The sequence below is a fragment of the Corylus avellana genome, chromosome ca1, assembly GCF_901000735.1.
Source record: "Corylus avellana chromosome ca1, CavTom2PMs-1.0".
Classification (NCBI taxonomy): Eukaryota; Viridiplantae; Streptophyta; class Magnoliopsida; order Fagales; family Betulaceae; genus Corylus; species Corylus avellana.
Genome location: NC_081541.1, coordinates 1,148,661 through 1,170,407, shown reverse-complemented (window position 1 = coordinate 1,170,407; position 21,747 = coordinate 1,148,661). Strand labels below are relative to the sequence as shown.

The following is a 21,747-nucleotide window of genomic DNA, read 5'->3' as shown; positions in this document are numbered from 1 at the left end:
TCTCGTGCAGGAGTTTTGACACTTCGTAGCTTATGTATTTACTCTTAATTTGCGACAATTTTGTATTTTGGGTGTTAATTCCTGCGCGCATGGTTAGATATAAGAAACTTTCTTCCTTAAAAGTATCACCTAGGCCTTAAATAAAAGCTATAGTATTCATAATGGTTAGATATTAGCTTGGACTTTCCATAATGGTTGAGTACTTTAGCTAGCTAATAACGACTTATGTTTTATTATTTATTATTTATTTCTTTTAACAATTAAAAGCACTAAGTTTTGGAACAGCAGTCCATTCATGCATATTATTTCAACCAAAGGCGCAGGGCCTTCACATCAATATAGAAGGGAAACCGTTGAGTCCCTTGGCCGACTTCTCGATCTAATGATGTTTTTGCCTTTTTTTCCCCTAGATATGTAGGTATTCACAAGCCAAAATAGTATAATTACGAGGTGGGAAGGTGGAAGATCGAGGATGCTAATATTGTATATGGACACACAAAAAGGCATTAAATCTTAAACTACAAAAGGCCTCAAGTCTATCATAGGTTGTAACCCCACTCTTGTGAATAGAATGGTACCAACAAGTGGACCAGTATGTTTTAAAATATATGGGTTGGACCATTACAAATTAATTAGATAAGGAGAATATAGCTGGCAAAAATAATAACAATATTGACATTGAAGATCATAAATAAATGTCGTAAGATTACAGGAAAAAGTTGAGGCTAGCTAGTCTCTCCCCACTCTTGGTTTAGGGTGGGGAGATCGATCGACAATGAGAATGTCAAAACACTAGATTGGTCACACGCAGTAGGTTATGAGTGTTGCCCTACTATATATAGTGGTGCCCTACTATAATATTAGGTTAGAGAGACAAGAAGAATGTCCACATGCACCATAGGCCGGCTAGCTAGCTGCTAAAAGATTTGAAGTACGTAATTGATCAATTAATATTGCAGGAAATAATCGAGGTGATGAATCAATGGTGGATTGCCATATTTTGGCATGCATGGACCTCTTGTAGGTAGCGGATTAATTGTTTGGTTCAAGCCTTTAGGATGTTTGGGATTTTCCTTTATGGTCCAGTCAAAAGGAGGCAAGATATTAATCCTCAACTAAAAAAAAAGAGAAGAAAAAAAGAAGAGAGAAGAGAAGTTATTTTGTGCTAGTTAAATTTGGACCCACAAAATGCTTTCAAGGAGGCCAAGATTATGTATATATATAGGGTTTGGCTTGCATCCTATAGAAACATATAACATAATATATATGATGAGAGAGCAATAATCATATGGAGAATCCTTATCTATATACGACGAGAAAATGAAAGAAATGACATCCACAAAATGTGAGTGAAAGTAATTATATTGTGTTACGTTGTACATATATAATACTAGGATATTAAGATTAATAACTTATAATATTTCAAGGTGAAGCTTTGTTCATTTACTTTGTAATCGAGCTTAAAGTTGAACTTATTTTTGTTTTCTAGCTAGATTTTCATTAATTTTTTTGAAAAAGCTCTAACTCGTACATGAATCCCGCCTGTTGAGTTAATTTTTTTTGAACAAATTAACTTACTATAACTTTTACTTGGAAAGCATATATCCAACCTTTACCAATGCATATTATCCACCAAAGTATGTATTAGACATTTATAATTTATTTAATGAAGCATAAAATAAAATACAAATTTTGGTAATTAGTGTTTCCTAAAAGCACAACATATATATTGCAAATAATCTTTACTGCTCACAACTTTCTTGCTAGAGTCGAGCCTGGGTTTGTTCAAGCTTTAATTGTGCATGTGATAGGGATAAGATAAGGTTGAGTTGGAATGTAATTCCAACTCATTAGGATTAGAATGTTAGGATTAGATTTGATTAATAGTTGATTGAAAATAGGATTTCAAATCTTTAGGATTAGGTTTATTTGAATATTAATGGTGTTATCATGTTATCAAATGTAGTCTATTTATAGACTATTTTATTAATGAAGAAAGCAGTGAATGATTTAGTTAAATTGTGGTTTTCTCTTATCCTGAGTGAAGTATTGTGGTGCTCTTCTACCTTAAGTGAAGAGTTATAGTCTCTCCCACCCGAAAGGAGCTCTCAAATCCCATCTTACGTCACTACCCAACCTTAGGTACCTATCAGCATGTTTGAAGTAGTTGAGTTTCACATTTGAGCTAGGCTTGGTTTATTTAGGTAACAAAACCAGTTTAAAATGAGCAGTTTGGGTTGTTTTATAAAGTTTTCTTTTTCATTTTTTTAATTTTTTTTTGGATATATATGATCTCTAGCTTGATTATCATCAATATTAGATATGCATACATTTTGTAGTTTCCCTGGCAAAAGCTGTGTGCAAGCACACATGCATGCAGCTTAGACATGTTGCTTTATTCACTGATGATGATAAGAATTTCTTGGGAATGAAAATTAAAAATCCATAGATTAACTTAGAATTAACTTGAGATTAATGCTGATGATCAGCTTACAAAGAGGTTGACAGTAGCAAATACAGATGATCATGAGTAGTACTGATTACAATTAAATTTGTAGTTAATTAATAGGAATGTTGGTAAATGCCTTCCCACATTCTCTTTTATTATTGCACTTCATGAGCTGAGAGACAGAGAGAAAGAGAGAGAGGTCTTCTTGTTAGGCTTCAGACTGCTGGAACTATCTTTAGCAGAATGTTTGCTGAATTTGGTGTGCCAGTTCCTCGGCGCTTAGTTGGCATTCAATTCCAATCTATTAATTAACAAAACAAAATTAATACCCAATCATTAGCTTCAATCAATTTAATTAATTAAATCATATTAAAGCATTCTCATATAACTTTAATTTCTTCCACAAATAACAAATTAATTAATGAGGACAACGGCTGCAAGCCTGCAATGTACCATGCATAGTTTTCTGCAACATATTTCGTGGTTTCCAAAGACATGCATTAAACTTAAGCAGTCAATACGGTCAGTGCAGTACAAAAAACGCCAGTTTGTTTTTCAAATATGGGTCGGAAATTAGTGCATGTATACAAAAATTTCCTCCAACATGGGTGCTTGTCGTTGGTTTATTTAAAATATATACAATATTAATTAATATCTAAAATTTAGATAATTAGATGTACGTAGAATGGCATTTAAAATTTTGTCTTGAAAAGCACTACAGACAAAAAGGACCAGAAAAAAAAGTAACATGAGGAGCACTTTTCACAAGTTTTAATTTTTTGTCGACCATCAATGCTATTAATTAATTTTTGTACTCAGACCTGAATTGAGAAAGAAAGAGAAAAAAAGAAAAGAAAAGATGGAAAGTGGTAATTAATCAACTATATAGCTAGAGTTTTTACCTTAATGGTGAAGGAATTAAGCATGGTTTCGTCAACAGTTTTGATGCTTACGTTGAGAATTTCAAAGGAGAGATGTTGGAGGACGGAAATGATTTTCGTGGCTTGCCCTGGAATCCGATGAGAAACTGTCTTCAAAAGAAGATTTGGACCTGAAAACTTCACCTCCACGTGTGCAATCGGAGACTTTGAATTTGCTACGAGCTCATTGACATTATCATTGATGGAGGAAGTAGACGATGAAGAAGGAGAAGGTTCAAGGGAAGTTGAAGCCATGGTCGGGGAGTGGTAACCCTGCTGCATTAACCTTGGCTTGTAAGGGCTGCTTGGCTGCGGGGTTCTTGGGCTAATGGGTAAGTTTAGTCTAGGGCTTAGAGGTGGCTTTCTAGGGCTAAGTGGTGAGTTTAGTCTTGGACTTGAACAAACATTAAGCCTAGGGCTTAGCACTTCACTGTATACTTTTCTTTGCTTCTTCGCTTCAAGCGACTGTAGAACTTGTTGTAATTCGTTGATGTAATCCACCACCCCTCCAATTATCGACGCTTGATCTCCCTAAACAACCGTAACCAAAATAAATATATATATATACTATTCTGAAAGATGTGAGCTCTCTTGATCGTTTTTATAAGATCGAGTCGAGCAATGGAGAGGTGACACAATATTTAAAGCGTGGAAAAGACAGAAGAAATTAAAAATATATAATTAACTCACTCTTTTGACATAGAAGCTAGGCATAAGAGATCTCAAGACAGACAAATGCTCATTCATTTGCTTCCTCCGGTTGCGCTCGACAGTGATATGAGACATCCTTTGTTGCCCATCTGGGTTTGCTTCCTCCTCCGAAGTAGTCATGATTAGCTTCGGCCTCTTGCTCTTTGGTGATGTCTCAAGAAGCTCGGTCTCCCACTCTTGCAAAGCGCTGGACGATGTAGACTTCTGAGAGACCAATCTGGCGCCGGTCTCTTCGCCTTCATCAATCGGAGGAAACTCCGCCACGCTCTCTAAGCTCTCGAAGATGCTAAAAAGATCATCTGCGGCCAAGTTGGTGTCTCCGAATTCATTTTCTTCAAAAATATCAGAGAAAGTACCGTCGCCCATTTTTGAATACTTCCGAAAACTGCTGAGAGAAAGTGTAGGGGATGGATGATGATAAGGATAAAAAAAAAAAAAAAGAGTGGGGACTGAGAAGGAGAAAAGGACCCAGATGGAGAAGTAGAGGGGTGAGATTGTCAAGATCAAGAAAAGTATTTGTTAAATTATAACAGAGCTCAGGTGAAAGAGACTGAACATCGCCATCAACGTCTCTGTTGTGTTTGAATTGGTTGGGTCCTTTACCGTTAGATGCTGGGGAATCTCACGGGAATCAGGGAGGCACACATGAGGAGTGAAACGCAGAATCCCAAGACAATGAAAAACTAGAAACAGCAATGATCAAAAGAAAGAACCCCGTTTGTGAGAGCAAAAGAGAGAGAAAAATGGGTTATATATATAGAGTGCTGCGAATTGTGCATACCTTTTTAACTATATATATATATATTATTGTTATTTTTTTTTTTTTTCATACCTTTCTTAATTTCGTCCAATATCAAGATATATTTAGTATCTGTTATTGTCAGTTTAATATCTGGTAAGTGATCCATATATTATATACGGTAATATTAAATCAATAATTCTTTAGGGAAAAAAAAAAAAAAAACTATTTTCGATGTTTACTATACGCACAATTGTGGCTAGGATGCGTCAATAATACACAATGTATTCTAAGAACTAGAAGTTTTTGGGGCCTCTAATGATCCCTTCATTCATATAATTAAATTGACACTAAGGTAGCTTATAAACCATGTAAATAGTGTCTCGACATTTACAATTTTTAAATAACGTGACAACGTACTCACTATATATATATAAACATATAAATTAACATGAAATTTAAGGTATTTAAGAAATATATATGGTTGTGATTGACACATCAGTATTGTTGGATAGTTTTTAAATAAAAATATGATTTCTTTCATTATTGCTCATTGTTTTAAGTGTGGAGTAATTTTTAGAATACATTTTGTTTTTAATTTCACAACTATCTATGATGCTAACTATCAGTTTTAACCAACTCTTGGACTCTTTTTTTTTTGAAGCTTCATTTAACCTCCCTGAATTGCCACCACTTTTGCAATGTCCTCATTGAAGTTCAATTTCTCTTAATTTATTGTATCAATCTTTCAATTGTTTGCAATCTCACCCATCTATTAAATTTTTCCAAAATACCCCCATTTGTGTTTAGGAAAAAAAAGAAGGAAAAATTTGCAAAGATTAAAGCATTGGTCCGAATTTAATAGTATTTGCAAAAAAATTTAAGTATTTTTTTTTTATAAAAAATGAGGTATTTTGGGAATTTTGTTGGGATTTAACCAAAAATCCTAATAGAGGGGGGTGATAAGTGAAGTTTTGAACTTTATGATGGACATTGCAAAATGAGCGATAATTCAAGGGTGATAAGTGAAGTTTCATTTTCCTTTTTCTTTTTTCTTTTTTTTTAATTCAATAGTACTTAAGATAATTCATATGATTAGCATCCTGAATAAAAATTTAGTTTCTTGCATTACTGTACTCTTTATATGCTATACCCGGCATTGTTTTAAGCTTAATAGCTGATCGTTGAGTTGCTTAGTTTGCATGTTTTTCTTTTTTAAATTTTCAAGGAAGAAACTTAGCACAAAAGGGCCTTTATATGTTGTTCTTTCTTTCATTTTGGTCTTGTCAATCAGGTAAGACATAAACGTGGGATTAATTACTAGGCAACAAAGAGGATGTAATTAAACAGATCGATAGAAGCAGGTCAGACCAATAGGGAAAAAGGAACAGTAGATTGAATGTTCAACGTGCCTCTTCCGTTTTTTCATTTTGACTTTTTACCCTTTAAGCTTGATCTTGCTTCAGTGAGCAGCTAGCTTGCTTGATTGTTGGTAAATGACAAAGATATCAGTTGTAGTCATTAGGCTTTCGATTGAAAGGATTCTGATTTTGAATGCTCTAGTGTCAGTTTCTGACAATCACTTGTGGGTACTGGCTTACAACTGAGACGGCTGCCCACCCATGGTCCCCACCTTTGATTAATGGTATATAGCAGGTTTACATATATTTCTTGCACATAAAAACCTCAATTTTTCCCTTGCTTTCAAAGCCTCTGATTTAGAGGTAAACCGATAATTATTGCTTAGCCTATATATATATTTGTACCTCAAAACTGTATATAGTATGTGTAAGTGTCCCACATTGAAAAAAAAAAAAAATGTTATAATTGAGAGCTCATACTCAAAACTATTCCATGCACATCTTTGCCTGATCATGAACCAAGGAAAAAGAAGCCAGAATGAATGCTCTTCATGCTGCAATCACAAGTGGAGAATGTTTCGACCAAAGACCACAATTGTGTAGTAATGTCTTATGCATCTTTAAACAAATGATGTATGCAAGCTGTCATTCTCTGCGTTGGCTGGTGATTTTTGTCATCATGTCTTCTTAAGGAAATCAAAATCTCAGAAGTGAACTTCCAGCATATGTTCTTTTTCCCCCCCTTTAACTTTTCAGAAGTAAAAAACAGATACAATTCAGAAGCTTTTCAGAGGTGAAACTAAAGCTCTCCCTTCACTTGCTTTTATTATGATCCCGCGAAAAGATGCATAACCTTTAAATTATGACTATAAAAAGAAAGATCGAATACTTGTAATTAATGGTGACTTATTAGTTTTAGACAATTCATTATGGTCCAACCATTGCAACGTACTTGGTTGTCGGGTTAGAACAATGAGTTAAGAATGGTAGGGCGACAATGGCATAAATCACGTTATTAATTAAACATGTCTGCTAAAAATTTTGGAAGGATGGCTAGCTATTTGTTAAGGACGACAGAATGAACATGTATAGGTGTGCATGAGAGAGAGAGAGAGAGAGAGAGAGAAGAAATAAATGATCGAGGAAGGCGATGACGTCAAGTGCAGAGGGAAAAAAATCTGCAAGTTGTGTGCTATTTTATACGATTTATTATTATTATTATTGTGGTGGCTTTCAATGTGCAGACACGGCATCTCCGTGCCTACAATGAGCCATAAAACATATTTTCTATCTCATCTTCAAGCGCCTGCACTCTCTCTCTTCCTGGAAGATGAAGATGTGGGGGTCACCATGGCAGGGTGGCTGACATGAGTGAGAAAGGGAGAGAGGAGTTAATGCGAGCTTCAGCATGGATTCACACTACTGGAATAAGGGAGTCTAACATCTTTGGTTTTTTTTTTTTTTTTTCTTCACATATACTTAATTTCCTCCAATGAGTCCACCCTCTTGCGCCCTCATCCATCAATTTTCACATTTACATTCCTCAACAACCCCTCTCTCTCTCTCTCTACTCGGTAGATTATCATTAAAAAATGATTTTTGTTCTTGAGGTGAACGGGATTTATTATAAAAGATAAAAGATAATGACTGATTTTTACTGTGATATTATTCTAGTTGTGATATTATAATATTATCATTTCTTACAAAGAGGATTAATTTATATGATCATTGTGATTATTGGATTCTGTTTATATATATAATGATATGCTTCGCAGCATACATTTGCATTATCAACTAATATGAAACTTAGCGTACACATAAACATATGACAGGTTCATAATCCCTATATCCACTTAGCGTCTTTGCATGTCATTTATACATAGCTAGATACATAAATTTGAAAGCAGTACAATTCTTTTCTCATTTATAGTGGCCCATAAATTACACTATATTCGTATGGGGAATGTGGGACAAAATTTTAAAACATGGAGTCTTAATGCATTGGGTCCTCCCTCAAAGCTTCATTAATTCACTTCTCCCACAGCAAAAAAAAAAAAAAAAACATCATTCAATAGCACCCACGAAATATATGAGCAAAACATTATTACTGGCTTACTGCTACTAACGCATTTAACCTTCATGCAGTGCAGTCTCTCTCTCTCTCTCTCTAGATCTCTCTCAACACCCAAATTTGCTCGTCGTGTTGCTCGCCGGTTATCAAAGTGGTCGAGATTTTCTGAGGTTTGATGAGGAATTGTTCGGTCACGATCGAATCGGATGGATGTCGGAGGTCCCACTTCAAAAAAATCCGTGGGTCCTACGGGCTTGATTGCATATTAGATTTCCATGCCCCATTTAGTTTGTCATGTCCCCATCCTGCCCCGACTGCCGTTGGGGGCTAAATTCGGTTCACTCCCCCTCCCACCCCTCATTTAAATTCAATCTTATACTCTTTATTTATTTTTTATTATTTTTTTTTTCAAAAAAAAAAAAAACTTTGAGGCCATAAGAGAAATTAAAAAAAATGCTAGACTTACAATTTTACATAACTCTTTTATAAATTCCTAATGCATGTTAGTATGTGATTAAAAGGGTCTTAAAATTTTTTCATGTGACTGACGTCGTTCGAATTACATGTTTTTAGCAAATTGTTGAAAAGATTTTACAGGTTGTAGAGTAAGCATTACTCTTTCACTTGTTTGACCAATTTTCTACTATTTGTATATATTTTTATACTGTTTTATTTTGGTTTGAGTATGTTGTTAGAGGATTCACCCAATTTTTATTTTTATGATGGTCCACTTATTTTTCCTTCTAAATTAAGAGTGTGAATGGGCGTCCATTGTAACCCTTTTTTTTTTATTCAATTAGAAAAATGACAGCATGTTGGTTTATTGATTATCCTTGCCCAATTAAACATGTTACATATTGAAGAAAAGATGGTGCTAGATGATTTTGGTATAAAAAGAGGCTGACATGACATGAATATCAATATATCATATCAAGGAATTAATAGGAAGGTAATGATGGAGAAAATATAAGTATTGGCTTGGGCATTTGGGTAGACAAGAGGCAAAAGAAATAAAATTTGTGTCTAGCAGTTTGCATGGTGATTTAAAAGAGAAAGAAGAAAGAAGAAAAGAAGAAAGAAAATAATGATTCGTTCATATATGCTTCTTGCATAGGGACACCTAGGCAGATGTAGGGATGGCATCGAGATGTCCAAATCAGTGTGAAAATGTACCCAAAAAAATGTGCCTTGAATGCCGTCGTTGGCAGACCTGCATGCAAAACAAAATTTTGAATTCGCTGTCTCTACACTCTGCTGCTGATGGTGACCACTGAGTTGAGAGGTTTACGCGCTTCGGGCCCATGCTCACGCCGTGCCTGCAGGAATGTCTCGGACATCTGGGGTCCTTAACTAATTAACACTACCTCCATTTCTTTTTCTCTACTTCTCTTCCCATTAACTCAGCTCATTTCCTGTTTTTCCTTTTTAACTCTCTGTTAAATGAAAGAGTTTAATTAAGAAGCTCTGATTTGGTTAACTTAACTTACCAAAGCAGAGAGTTTCATTCTCAGTTATAGACGAACTCTTACAAGAGAGTGCAGGGATAGCAAAATACAAATGGGAAGTTCACGTGGGTGTGATACCAAAGATCGAGAAAGCTTAAGGTGCAAATGTGAGAAGAGAAACTACGGGAAACATGGAAGAGTGAATCACGGAAGTCATGGAGACTTGCTTGGGCTTGAGTCAGCTGGAGCTGTGGGATTGTGTAGCTACTTTGAGTTTGATGCGAGATTTCTGGACAAGATGGGGCTGTTGGGTTGCTGAGTCGGCATCTCAAATATTGTGTGCCTTCTATCATCTTAACATTAAACTAACATGCGGCCTTAGAGTCTTAATTCTATGAAAAATTCATGTATATAAAAATTACATGATGCTTTAAAGATGAGTTAATTTAATAAACGAATTTTTTTTTTTTAAAATCAACTTAATTTGGGAAAAAACTATGTTCCCACCACATATGGAGTTAATGATTAACGTGGTGGCTGGCTAATAGATTTTGCTTTTAAGTACAAAGAAAAGAATTTGAAAATGAGCCGGTTCCGCTCAAGCATGCCCTCAACAGAGGATGCGTTGGAAGGAGGTCAAGAAAGCGTCATGCTCAGTCCATTAAGATCATTTTTTTTTAGAATAATGTTACTCTTCATATCCATTTCAAATTAATTGACGTATTCTAAGTTACTTCTCATATTACCCACTAAATTTTTTTTTTTTTTTTAAAAAAAAAAAGCCATTAACAACACATCATACCAACTAGGGTAAAATGGGTGTAAAGAGTTGCAATGCTACTCTTCACATCAGCTCATGCGACGTGTCTTAAGTAGCTTCTCACGTCAGTCACTTAAAACACTTCATATCAACCGATGTGAAATTTATATGATAAATAGGTATAAAAAATAACATTACTTCGGGGAATATGATAATAGTATACAATAATTCCAAAAGACTGACAACAAAACGGTTCTTATAAAAATGAAGTCCGACTCTCAAAATTTTCCATAGGCCCAAGCAATCGCTTAAGGAACTGTAAGGGAAAGCAACATGATGAATTTAAAAATTACACGTGCAATAATTGACTGCCTCAACCGTTGCCAGCAGCTAATACCAATGAGACAATATGCAGAGATCCAGTCACTACAATAATGCCCGACTGGACCCCTGTTCTTTCTCTGAGGATCTGATTTGCAACCTTCAATGAAACCATTAATGAACTCTCGGCAGCTAGGATGGTTCCATTTTCCAATTTGCTTACAGAGTAAGCCAATTGTTCCTTGAACACTTGTTTGGATTTTGCTGGTCCATTATGGACAATACCAATGCCCAGTTCTTTGGAAGCTTGGATCCAACAATCTCTTAATAAAGAAGCCGAGGTTGTTCGAGATTTGCCTCCAGCAATGTTAGCTTCTGTCAGAAAGACAGCCTCTAGCTGTCCACCTGACGAAATGTAGTAAAATCTGAATTAGGCCTCTCCAATCCTCCACAAAACTCTGCTTGTTTGTATTTGCTTACTAACAACAAACATTTCAGGTTAATTTGTATTGAGCCCCACACAGGACACAGCAAATGAGATAACAAAGTACAGACAACCAGAATCCTCACTCACCACCCAGGATGACATGTACTAGAGTTCCCATTCCCTAATAACACTTGATTGAAATAGTAGAAAGTTTTTTTTTTTTGTTTTTTTTCTCTAGAATTATCCTATTCTCTCTCTCTCTCTCTCTCTTTGGGAGAGGGAGTGTTGTGGGGTCTGATAACATATTCAAATTGATCATGAGAACATGATCAATTTTAATGTTATTCTAGAATTATCCTATTCTCTCTCTCTCTCTGTGGGAGAGGGGGTGTTATGGGGTCTGATAACAATAAAATTGATCATGTTCTAATCTTCTACTACCTTCCACCTGACCGTTATAAGCAAAACTAGATACAACAAGGGAGCATACCTGAAAGAAACTCTCTTGCAAAACCTACATGGTCTTTGTCACTTGCCATTGCAACCACAAGAGCCAACGGCGCCTCTGGAAATATCATCCGTATTGTGTTCACCAAAGCATTGGCAGATTCTTTGGTGTGAGCTGGAAACCATTCAAAGGAACTATTAGACTTCTGTTATCTAGTGCTAGCAGGTGGTAAAACTAAAATCCTTCAAATTTAGAAAATTCCCCCCACAAGATTTTGCAAACATCCAAAAGAATACAACAACTTTACAGTCAGATTAAATAAATAGATAGTAAGAATTATCGTCAAGAACAATGTCCTCAGCACATTACTGAGAAGCAAAAAAGTAAGCCACCTATATAGTTTCCAAAGTCATGCGTATTATATAGTTACAAAAAAGTAACAATATATAGTTGCTAAAGTTTAAACCTCAGCCTAATTCATTAAGAATAGTTGAATCAGTAACTAATTGAGCATGAGAATCAAACCTCCATCCAGCAATACTGTTGCTCCATGTAGTCCTAATGCCTCAGTTTCTTTCTGTGTTAGAAACTGACTTCTTCCCAGCAAGAATGCACGTTCTAAACCAGCCCTAATAGATCCATCTGAAATTCTCCATCCTGAAGTATCCGTAAAAGCAGTAAGAGGGAATAAATGAAACATTACTCAGAAAAGTCATAAACCAAGTTCTTTGAGCCAGCTGCACTAATTTCTTTACACCTTTCTACCATATCCCATGGTTGGCTCACAATGCCACAAAGAAGGAGAGCATGGGGGTAACATTTATGGGAAAGCAGTAAGTCCCAAATGGTTAGCATGAAAACCACACCTAAGACTATCAGTAACCTTGTGTAGATATGAAGATAAATGAGTTATCCTATGTCATACATATATGTCTACTGTAACAGACATTGAATTTGTGTAATGGGGAAAGTCTATAGAATGAAGGTCCGCACATATGAACCGAAACCCTAAATTGAACCAAATCACACAAATACACCTTATGACTCCTCAAAGATTGCAGGAAGTTTCTTTAGTTTTAAGGCTCGATAAAACAAAAATATAGAACACAGAAAAACATCTTCACCTTGATTATGAAGGCAGAGTGCTGCACAAGCGGCAGTTGCTGCATTTTGAAGTTGGTGATTTCCAAGCATGCACAGTTTCACATCCAATAACTCAATGAACTGCATGAATCAGTAATAATTATAAGTTCTACAAAAGTTTCAAATGGCTACTAATGAAAACTTGGCATAATTACAACTCTCAAAAAAGAATAAAAAACATGATATTACAGAATGACTAATCATGCACGAGGAAGAAAAAAAAAACGCTTCAAGTGCGTACCAGCTTAAAGTCCCTCTCAACTTGTATTATTAGATCACAAGTTTGACAAGGCCTACTGTTGAGCATGCTAATACCTTTTACGGTACTTCTATTTCCAGCATCAGATGCAGATACAACTGGAGAAGCCATTGACAATGCTTTATCACGAAGAATACGTTCAATATGTGGAAGGAACGGGCCACCCAGCACCAACTGAAAATTTTAATCAAATTAAGAGAGTCAAGACAGCTATAATATTTTATCTAAATACCCATAGCAACCAAACCAAGATAGGATATTGCATCACAATTAAGTACAATTTCTACTAGAATCCTTATTTTTATAATCCAACCATCCTTTATCTTGGTCCACAAACTGTTGCATCAATGATGTAAAATGACATGCACATTATGCACACTTGGTGGCTCTTCAAGACACCATTGAACATTTATGAGTCGAAGAGGTGCACATATATTACCAGTGGTGGAGCCAGGTTTTATATCTTGGGGAGGGGGCAGACTAATATATAGAAAGTTAATGAACAAAGAAACAAACAAGAGCGCCAAGAAATAGGTGCACCAGAACTTTGTCATGCACAATAAACCGAAGAATTGGGAAAAAGAGAATAAAAGAACAAAAAATGAAAAGCCAATTTACCCTATCCCAAAACTAAACCACAATAATGCAAAATTTTCTCCAATCCTTACTGCTCCTGCTCACATGCTATGCGCTAATTCAAAGTCTTCATGCTTTTTGTCAGGCAACCATCAAGTGTGAAAAGGAAAATACATTTACAAAAAGTCCTGTACGTGGGAGACCATAAACTAAAAACATTGATTGTTTTTATGCCTCGTGTATGGAAACTTGAACATAAAGAAAGACAGACACAAAGATCAGAAAAGGGTGATACAGCCATAACGCTTCAAATTGATTGTACCAAGGAAAGCAATAAGGTGGGATCCATTGTGTAATTTGCTCTAAAGTTTTTGCAAGTGTAACATGAAGTAAGGAAACCATACTTGGAAAAGATATAACCAAATATTGAATGCAATCAGAATGTAAATTCTTCAGTTTATATGATCAGGTTCATCTGCAAAGAATTGCTCAGGGAGAACAACCTAACTGGGCAGCCATGTTTAATGATTCCTGATTTTGCCATGGCAATGCTTTCCAAAGAACCCCCAAGCGCAGCCAAATGTTCCTCACCAATTGTAGTTATGACTGATGCAGCAAGTTCAGAACTAGAAATAATATTTGTTGCATCCCGTGCACCCCCCAATCCAGCCTGTTACATATAGAATATATTAAAATTAGTATTAGAATTGCCATCTTTCAATTTTGTATTAGGTTATGAAAAACAGCGAGTCTAGCTTTAATCCCATAGAAAAACATATAATAAGAACAATAAGAGGCAACGCCAACTTTTTTCCAGCAACGGACATTAGAAAATAAACAAAGAAAAAGAAAGAAAAAAAAAATTACTGACAGAAGACATCAAACGGACGAAAATGAGTTACCTCAATAACTGCAATGTCAACATTCTCTTGAGCAAATAAGGTTAATGCCACTGCAGTGAGAACCTAAACAATATGCATTAGTGAGTGCGAATATTACAAGCATAATTTGTACACAAAATGGTGTCCAATCATTAACAGAAAAGAATTTGGCTAGGCAACCAAAAAAAGTATATTCTCTAAAGCCACTAATTGAATTTTATCAAGGTGGAAAATCAAATCTTAAAACAAGAGACTTAACGTGAAAATATTTACAGTAATCACTTTGACCAGAGAGCTACAGAGTAAAAGTTTGAAAGGAAAACAAAAGAAGAACAAGCAGGGCAAGTCAACTAATTGAATCAATTTTATAAACCTGGCCCAAGCTTACACAGGATCATGGAAATTCCCATTGGTCATCCAATCAAATGGCTAAAAACAATACCATACAAAAGTTGATACCTCAAAGTGAGTCATACAGCCATTTTCGTGCTGCATTGCCTGGTCAAGAGTCTTTTTAATCTGAAGAAAAAGGCTATTTAATGTCTTTGCTGACACTGGTTCGCCAAATCTTCCCAATGACATGCGTTCCCTGATGGTCTGAATATGTGGGCTGCTTAAGAAAATGAAGCCTGTTGTTAGAATCAAAATAGTTGATAAGTAGAGATAGCTAAAAGTTGAAGATACAAGAAGCTGCAGATCAAATAAATCCTTCTGAAAAACATAAAGAAAATAAAAAAATATTACAACAAGCTATACCTGCTGTAACAACCTACAGAATACCCTTCTGCCCGTAAAATATTGGAGAGAAATGCAGCAGTTGATCCTTTTCCTTTTGTCCCAGCAATGTGCACAGCCTATAATAGCTGTTGCGCTAGTTACTTAGACTTATACTAAGATTAATCAACAAAATGAATAAATAACTTATCAAAAAATTTGCAAAATTTAGAGACTAGTGTGTGAATATGGATATGAAGCAAAGCAGGCGGCAGACGTCAAATACTTTGGGCCAAACCAAATTGTTTTCGTACCGTTGAAAATACGTGCCTCATAACTTAAACAATTATAGAAGAAAAATACTAGAACATGAGTACCCATTATTTATCATTTTTCTTTTCAATTCAATTATGTAACATTTTTCATAAAGTAATCAAAAAAGAAAAAAAGAAAAGAAAAGAGATTTGTATTATCGTTTCTTCTGTTGTTTCAGGCTTTTCTTTTGGGGACTCTAAACAGTAAAATATCTAACATTCAACATCCCAAATTCTATTACTTAGAGCAAATTTAGGAAAACAAAACAGCATAAATTCAAAGCACAAAACTTTTCAACATTTTCTTTTCTCGTCTTCCTCAAGGGGACAGTGCTCAAACCTTGAACTTAGACTGAGGATTGCCGAGGCGCTCCATGAGCCGCCTCATCCGGCCCAAATCGAACCCGTCCTCCGAGTCCGTACCAGCGCCTCTGGGTACGCCCAACTTCTCGTAGTTCTTCAGAGAATCCATGTATTCCATGAAGTCCTTCAGCTCTGGATCCTCCGAGTGCGTACAGAAGCACCATTTGGAGCCCACTTGTCCTAGAGCTCCAAATCTAATCGAAGGAACTAGGGTCTGTCTATGGGAAAGGATGGGGTGGCGGGTGAGCAGCTGGAGGATTTTCATTTCTTTAGTCCCCGTTTGTTTCTCGCGAAAGTTGAGTGAGTTTTCTTTTTAAGATACAGAACGAGTTTGAGTTGAGAAATGAATAATACTCTCGAAACGCACCGCACCGCACCGCACCGGGTAATTCCAACGCACGCTTTTGCTAGTAAGGGTCCGTTTGGAAATGCGATTTTAATAAGTGCGATTTTAAAAATTACGTTTTTAAAATCGCAAAGGTGTTTGGTAAAACATACTAAAAAATACTTTTTTTATCAATTGAGTGTTTTGATACCATTAGCATATAATTGTGGTTTTATGACCAAATTACCAATAAGGATGAACAAGATAGAGAGGATGAAGAAAAAAAATAAGGGTTTTAATATATTTTAGATGGGTATTCTTAGTATTTTTTTCATTCATGTTCTAAAAAAGGTAACTATTGCGTCAAATATCTTTTTAATAAAAATCGTGATTTTGTTTTAAATTCGCATTTTTTCAAATAAGCACCCTCTAATCAGCTTATAGAAATCGTAGATTTTTTTGTGATTTTAAAATTTGCGTTTTTAAAATCGCAATCTCAAACACGCTAAAGTTACGATTTGGTTTAAAATCACAGATTATTTTTTAAAAAATGCACTCCCAAACACACCCTAAAGATATTATTTTCTCTAAACGACGGGTAGTAATCTTCACTTTTTTAGAGAAAAAAATTTGAGAGTTAACTTTATACACATCATTTGACACATCATGGTGACACGTCTCTAAAATGACGCCGTTTCCTACCACTGTTTGCGTGGGTCCTCTACTCCTCTTAACGAATTGACACGTGGCATCTGCATACGCTGCTCCGTTGCACACTTCACGAATCTCCGCTTATTTTATTTAGACTTTAGTCGCATACTGATTACAGATTACCCTTCCCCTTCCAAAGCCCCGAAGGAGTTCCGCTTTGAATCCCACGTTGAATTGTAAGTTTTAGCGGTTACTACTCTTTCTCAATACTACTACTTAATTTATTTGGCGCAAGAAAGTTTCTTGATTTATTAGTGTGTCCTTCTGTTGTTTCGCTCTATCAAGTAACGGACAAAAAAAAAAAAAAAATCCGTTACAATTTGAGACAAATAGTTGTATTACGCTGAAATTGGTGTAGTTAATATGCAAATTTCATTGTTTTTCGTTGTTGTTGTTGAGTATGAGGTTTTTCAAAGAATTCTCTTTGGCTGCTGAGAAGACTGAGAAAAAGAAAACAAAAGAAAGTAATCGGATAGAAAAAAGAAAACTACTTTGACCCAAGTAATTTTTTTTTTTTTCTTTTTTGAAAGTATATGTTTGGGTGAAGTTTCCGTTTTTTTTTTTACTGCAAGATAATGTTTTTCTTTCTTTGTTTTTCAAGTTGTATCGGTTTTTTATTAAATTTTCTTTTACAAGTTTTTTTTTTCTTTCTCAAGTGTAACGGTTTTCGATGGGTGCTTTTGATTTAGGTAACTTTGAGGGTGAATATGGAGATGGATGCGGAAGAAGTGGAACATAAAGAAGTGCCAAAATGTGAATGTGTGGTTGTTTGCAAGAAAGATTTGGTAGGTTGTGGATGCAGTGAATTGGAAGAGAGAAGTAAGAAAGCTGAAGCGAGGTGCGTTGAGTTGGAATTGGATATTCAAAGGAAGAAGAGTGAGTATGAAGTTCTCGAGACCAAATTTAAGGCATTGGAAGTTGACAAGCTTGAAATTGAGGACGAACTTAAGGTATTGAAGAGGGAGAATGATGAACTCAAAAAGTGTGTTAGTGGCGTTGAAGGTGAAGGGAAGGTTAGTAGTGGAAGAGAGAGGCATATGGAGAGGATCGTCGATTTGACGGAGGAGAATGGGGAGGAAGATAATATTGTTCAACTTTTGATTGAGAACAAGGTTTTGCAATGTGAAAAGAAGAGAGCCGAGAGTGAGGTTGAGGTTTGGAAGGAAAAGTTCAAGGAGTTGTCGTCGCGGGATTTAGTGTTAAATGAGGATTCACTTTTGAGATGTGCGGAATGGCCATTGATTGGTGAGAAGAAAGAGGCAATTCAAGGGATTAGAACTAGAGATGGATCGCATGATGTTAATTCTCATGAAGTCAGTGAGAAGATAGAAGCAATTCAAGGGATTAGAACTAGAGATGGATCGCATGATGGAACGAACTTCGACTACGTGCAAAATAAGGCAAAAATTGAGACTTTGGTGGAGGTTGGCTCTACTATTTGTCAGTCCCCTGGTAAAGGAATTGGTGAGCTTCAAGCAGCAGGTACTAAATTACAGGACCTCCTTATTATTTTTTTCTTTTTTAAATCCAAGCTTTAGGAGATTTTGTTTAGATAAGTTGAGCTCAATCACTTCAGCACTCGCGTCTTCTTAAGTTTTATGTAAATTGGGACAATACCAGCCGAGAGCTGCATTTTATATGATGGGTTTGATTTATATAACTGAAAATTAAGCATGTCTAACTTCGACCTTCAGCATCTCCTCTATGAGCTACTTAGCAGTGTGTGTAACACCCTACCCCATTGACATACAATATTATCCGCTTTTGGCTCCCCCGAACCAGACTTCCAGAAGGTCACCTATCTTGGTCAACGACCTCCGGCACTTCCCTTAATCGGGGAAGACGACCCTGCTGAGCCGCCCTCCTAGGCTCAACCACCCTCTCGGGGGTGGTTACTCTCTCAGATCACGAGATGAGGTCTTTTTCTTCAGGGTGCGGGGTTGGAGTTTAGTTGTTGTTTTTATTTCAATGCATATCTTATTGGTATGAAGCCTTTTTTTCCTGGAAAGATAACTTATTACATGATCAAATATGTAATGGCATTACCTGATTCTGTGAGATGAGCTAGTCTTTGACTATATTTGTTTTCGTTGTTTTGTGGTAGGCACGCCTTTTAATGTTTTTCCATATATGGAAGATGCTTGTATTAAGGAAGAAAAGAAAAGTGTCTGTTTGGCATATGGTAGACGAGTTAGAAAACAACTGTCATTCGAAGAAAAGAGGAGCCCTAGCAAAAAGTTAGCTCCATCCACACCAGCTGGTGCTAGACCAGCTTCTCTTGGCATCATTGATATCAGTGACAGTGAAGATGAGCAAACTAGCCATATCGTATTGCCTCCTCCTAAGGATGAGGTAATTGACAAGGTTCACATCTCAGATGATTGCACATTAGGATTATCTATGGGAAGTGAAAAAGAAAAAAATTCTGGGAATAGTTTGAAACAGATAGATTATGACGAGAATGATGAAGAAGATATGGATGCTTGCAAAGTAACTCTGACGCCCAAAAGAAAACGAGCTTCTAATATTGTTACTAGTGACACTGAGAGTGATGAGGATGATAATGTTCCGATTTCTAAACTCAAGCGGATGCATCTCCGGCAAAAAGTTCCTGATGGAGTAGATTCTGATTTGAATGACTGCTCGGTGACTGCTACTTCTACTGTTACTACCCCTCCAAGGCGGCATCTGATGACTTTAAGAAAATCTTTAGAAAAGGGTGGGGCGGAAAGAAACTCTTCAAGTCAGACCCGTAAAACTAAATATGATCGAGGAATCCCTACAAGTGCGGGTGCTGAAGATGATGGTTCAGAAGAGTTTGGGTCAGACAGTGAGGGTGAAAGCTTGGGTGGATTTATTGTCGGGAGCTCTGATATTTCTGATGCGGATGATGCTTCTAGTGAGTCACAAGATGTATCAGATGAAAATATGGCCTTCAATGAGATCTTATCCAAACTTCAACGGAACAAAGATCATAAATTAAAATGGGAGTTTGAGGCGGACATGCTTGCAGCATTTGGAAAGGATACTGAATTGTGCATGACTGCTGTATGTGCTCTCTATCGACAGCAAACTTCTGATGAAAAATCTAGCAAGGAAGCATTTTACTCGAATCACAGAGGTTTTAGCAAGTTTGATGCTCCAAGGTATGCATCTGAATGCACAGTGCTCATAGTTATTTTTATAGGTTTAAGACTTTATTGAATTGCTCTCACTTGTAGATGAAATTATACCATCAGAGCCATTGGTTTTAATATTACTAATTGCTAACATATAATGCTTGTATGCATGCTTGTCCTTAGGATGCATTTATTTCTGTCTTACACAAATAAAGTATCTTGTTTTATCTGCTGGCAAAAAAAGAAAAGATTTCTTCTAACTGGTGCAATGGGCATCTAATCCTGAACTTCTTTTGCCTTAGCGAAAAAACTTTTACTTCTTCCATCACCTTACAATCTTCCTTAAACTTTCCCGTTACAAACTTTCCAGTGATCATTTGGTTTTAAAGGATAATTTCTGAGTTTTTTGGTTTCAAATTTGCCATATTCTGACCAAAAGAAAAATTTGCCACATTGTACACCAAGTAATCGTTACTAGACTTTTCTGAACAAGGTATTCCATCAATTTAACCCAACAGTAATTTGTAGCTTAACTTGAGTCATCTCCCTTCCATCACTTTGCACTATTTGTTTATGTTGATTCTAACATCTGAATATCCTCCGTGTTTCTATATAAACTCTTTAAGACACCCCTGCTTTTAATCTTTTCATTTACTACACATGTTGAGCAATATATTGTCCCTGCATTTGCATCCAGACCTTGAGTTTTCCAGTTGGATCAAGTGGAAAACGTAACCTAAATCTATCATTTACCATATGCACCTGAGAGCATCAAGCCCATACAGTCGGATCAGATGTTATTGTTGAGTGACGTTATATTTTGAAAGTTATCAAAAATCAGAAAGGTGTACTTATGTGTTGAAGAGAGAAAATCTGTTATTTCAGATGCATCATATATCTGATTTCTCTATATTTGTTTCTTTTTTAGGCCTGAGTTAATTTTTTTTGTGAAAGCAATACATGTTTCTGTTTATTTTTTTCCTTTTCTTGAAAAATTCGGTTTTTTGCATAGAGGGAATGACACTGTTGGGTTCCTCCATTGTACATTTTCTGAAATATCTGTACTATCATATAGGGGCTCTGCTTTGGCTGAGTTTCTCACTGATGGAGACCCAGGAGGTGATCTTAAGAAATCGGTCATGGAGTTGCAAGAGTATGACCCCAAGGCAGTGCAGCTGTGCAGAAGATTGGCAACTCACTACTCTAAGCAATTGTTTGAGATCTACAAGAGCAAAGAGGATCCTCTCTTTCTCCCTTCTTGACATGACCTGCAACAAATTGAACACATAGATGCTACTAGTCAAAATCCTCCATAGAAGTGTATCCTCGGGAATGGTGTTTTTACTGGTTTTCCATTCTCTGTTGGGCCTTCTGGTTGTGCATGTTTTTTTTTTTTTTTTTTTTTTTTTGTATATATATGATATAAGGATGTTCATGCATGTCTATCGAAGAACAGGTCACAGGGATTTATCCCTACGAACTGGCTTCATAGGTTGGTTGTATATATCAAGGTAGTATTATATTATGCTGGCTTCTATTGGAAAATTCATTGAAAGTTATTTCTATTTATCATTTGTGAAATTTGGAATACATCAACTCGTAATTTAGGAAGAGAAATGTTATTTAATCACATGTTTATCTCATTTTTATTCTACCTTGCTGATGTGGTATTGCCAATCAGCTATTGAAT

At 36.0% G+C, this 21,747-nt stretch overlaps 3 protein-coding genes across 5 annotated transcripts; 1 reads left to right on the top strand and 2 right to left on the bottom strand.

Moving 5' to 3' along the window:
* Positions 1-2,435: 2,435 nt before the first annotated feature.
* LOC132165868 (transcription factor SPEECHLESS) lies at positions 2,436-4,819 on the bottom strand. 2 transcript variants are annotated; one of them, XM_059576562.1, is made up of 3 exons: positions 4,060-4,819; positions 3,352-3,900; positions 2,436-2,750 (listed from the first exon to the last, which is right to left on the bottom strand). In XM_059576562.1, exons 1-3 carry the CDS (start codon positions 4,444-4,446, stop codon positions 2,685-2,687), a joined length of 1,002 nt encoding a protein of 333 aa, XP_059432545.1. In that variant the 5' UTR covers positions 4,447-4,819; the 3' UTR covers positions 2,436-2,684. The 2 variants fall into 2 exon arrangements, with proteins under 2 accessions (XP_059432545.1, XP_059432552.1); XM_059576569.1 differs by having other exon boundaries at positions 3,403-3,900.
* A 5,835-nt stretch (positions 4,820-10,654) lies between these two features.
* On the bottom strand, positions 10,655-16,244 carry LOC132167187 (dihydrofolate synthetase). 2 transcript variants are annotated; one of them, XM_059578094.1, is made up of 10 exons: positions 15,880-16,237; positions 15,268-15,365; positions 14,971-15,121; positions 14,533-14,595; positions 14,139-14,300; positions 13,037-13,228; positions 12,777-12,876; positions 12,178-12,309; positions 11,695-11,826; positions 10,655-11,182 (listed from the first exon to the last, which is right to left on the bottom strand). In XM_059578094.1, the coding sequence occupies exons 1-10, from the start codon at positions 16,165-16,167 to the stop codon at positions 10,830-10,832; spliced, it is 1,671 nt and encodes a 556-aa protein (XP_059434077.1). In that variant the 5' UTR covers positions 16,168-16,237; the 3' UTR covers positions 10,655-10,829. The 2 variants fall into 2 exon arrangements, with proteins under 2 accessions (XP_059434077.1, XP_059434078.1); XM_059578095.1 differs by having other exon boundaries at positions 11,075-11,256; positions 15,880-16,244.
* Positions 16,245-17,049: 805 nt separating this feature from the next.
* On the top strand, positions 17,050-21,582 carry LOC132168124 (uncharacterized). The gene is made up of 4 exons (XM_059579212.1): positions 17,050-17,114; positions 17,628-18,420; positions 19,043-20,084; positions 21,133-21,582. The coding sequence occupies exons 2-4, from the start codon at positions 17,646-17,648 to the stop codon at positions 21,317-21,319; spliced, it is 2,004 nt and encodes a 667-aa protein (XP_059435195.1). The 5' UTR covers positions 17,050-17,114; positions 17,628-17,645; the 3' UTR covers positions 21,320-21,582.
* Positions 21,583-21,747: the final 165 nt, after the last annotated feature.

What these genes read in the sequence shown, in the direction of transcription:
- LOC132168124 (XM_059579212.1), top strand. Translation starts at nt 17,646, where the DNA reads ATGGAGATGGATGCGGAAGAAGTGGAACATAAAGAAGTGCCAAAATGT. An exon ending in TGGTGAGCTTCAAGCAGCAG is followed by an intron (nt 18,421 to 19,042) that starts GTACTAAATTAC and finishes GTTTTGTGGTAG; the next exon opens with GCACGCCTTTTAATGTTTTT. An exon ending in AGCAAGTTTGATGCTCCAAG is followed by an intron (nt 20,085 to 21,132) that starts GTATGCATCTGA and finishes ACTATCATATAG; the next exon opens with GGGCTCTGCTTTGGCTGAGT.
- LOC132165868 (XM_059576562.1), bottom strand. Translation starts at nt 4,446, where the DNA reads ATGGGCGACGGTACTTTCTCTGATATTTTTGAAGAAAATGAATTCGGA. An exon ending in CTAGCTTCTATGTCAAAAGA is followed by an intron (nt 3,901 to 4,059) that starts GTGAGTTAATTA and finishes ACGGTTGTTTAG; the next exon opens with GGAGATCAAGCGTCGATAAT. An exon ending in TTAATTCCTTCACCATTAAG is followed by an intron (nt 2,751 to 3,351) that starts GTAAAAACTCTA and finishes GTTAATTAATAG; the next exon opens with ATTGGAATTGAATGCCAACT.
- LOC132167187 (XM_059578094.1), bottom strand. Translation starts at nt 16,167, where the DNA reads ATGAAAATCCTCCAGCTGCTCACCCGCCACCCCATCCTTTCCCATAGA. An exon ending in ATCCTCAGTCTAAGTTCAAG is followed by an intron (nt 15,366 to 15,879) that starts GTTTGAGCACTG and finishes CAGCTATTATAG; the next exon opens with GCTGTGCACATTGCTGGGAC. An exon ending in AACAGTATTGCTGGATGGAG is followed by an intron (nt 11,827 to 12,177) that starts GTTTGATTCTCA and finishes AATGGTTTCCAG; the next exon opens with CTCACACCAAAGAATCTGCC.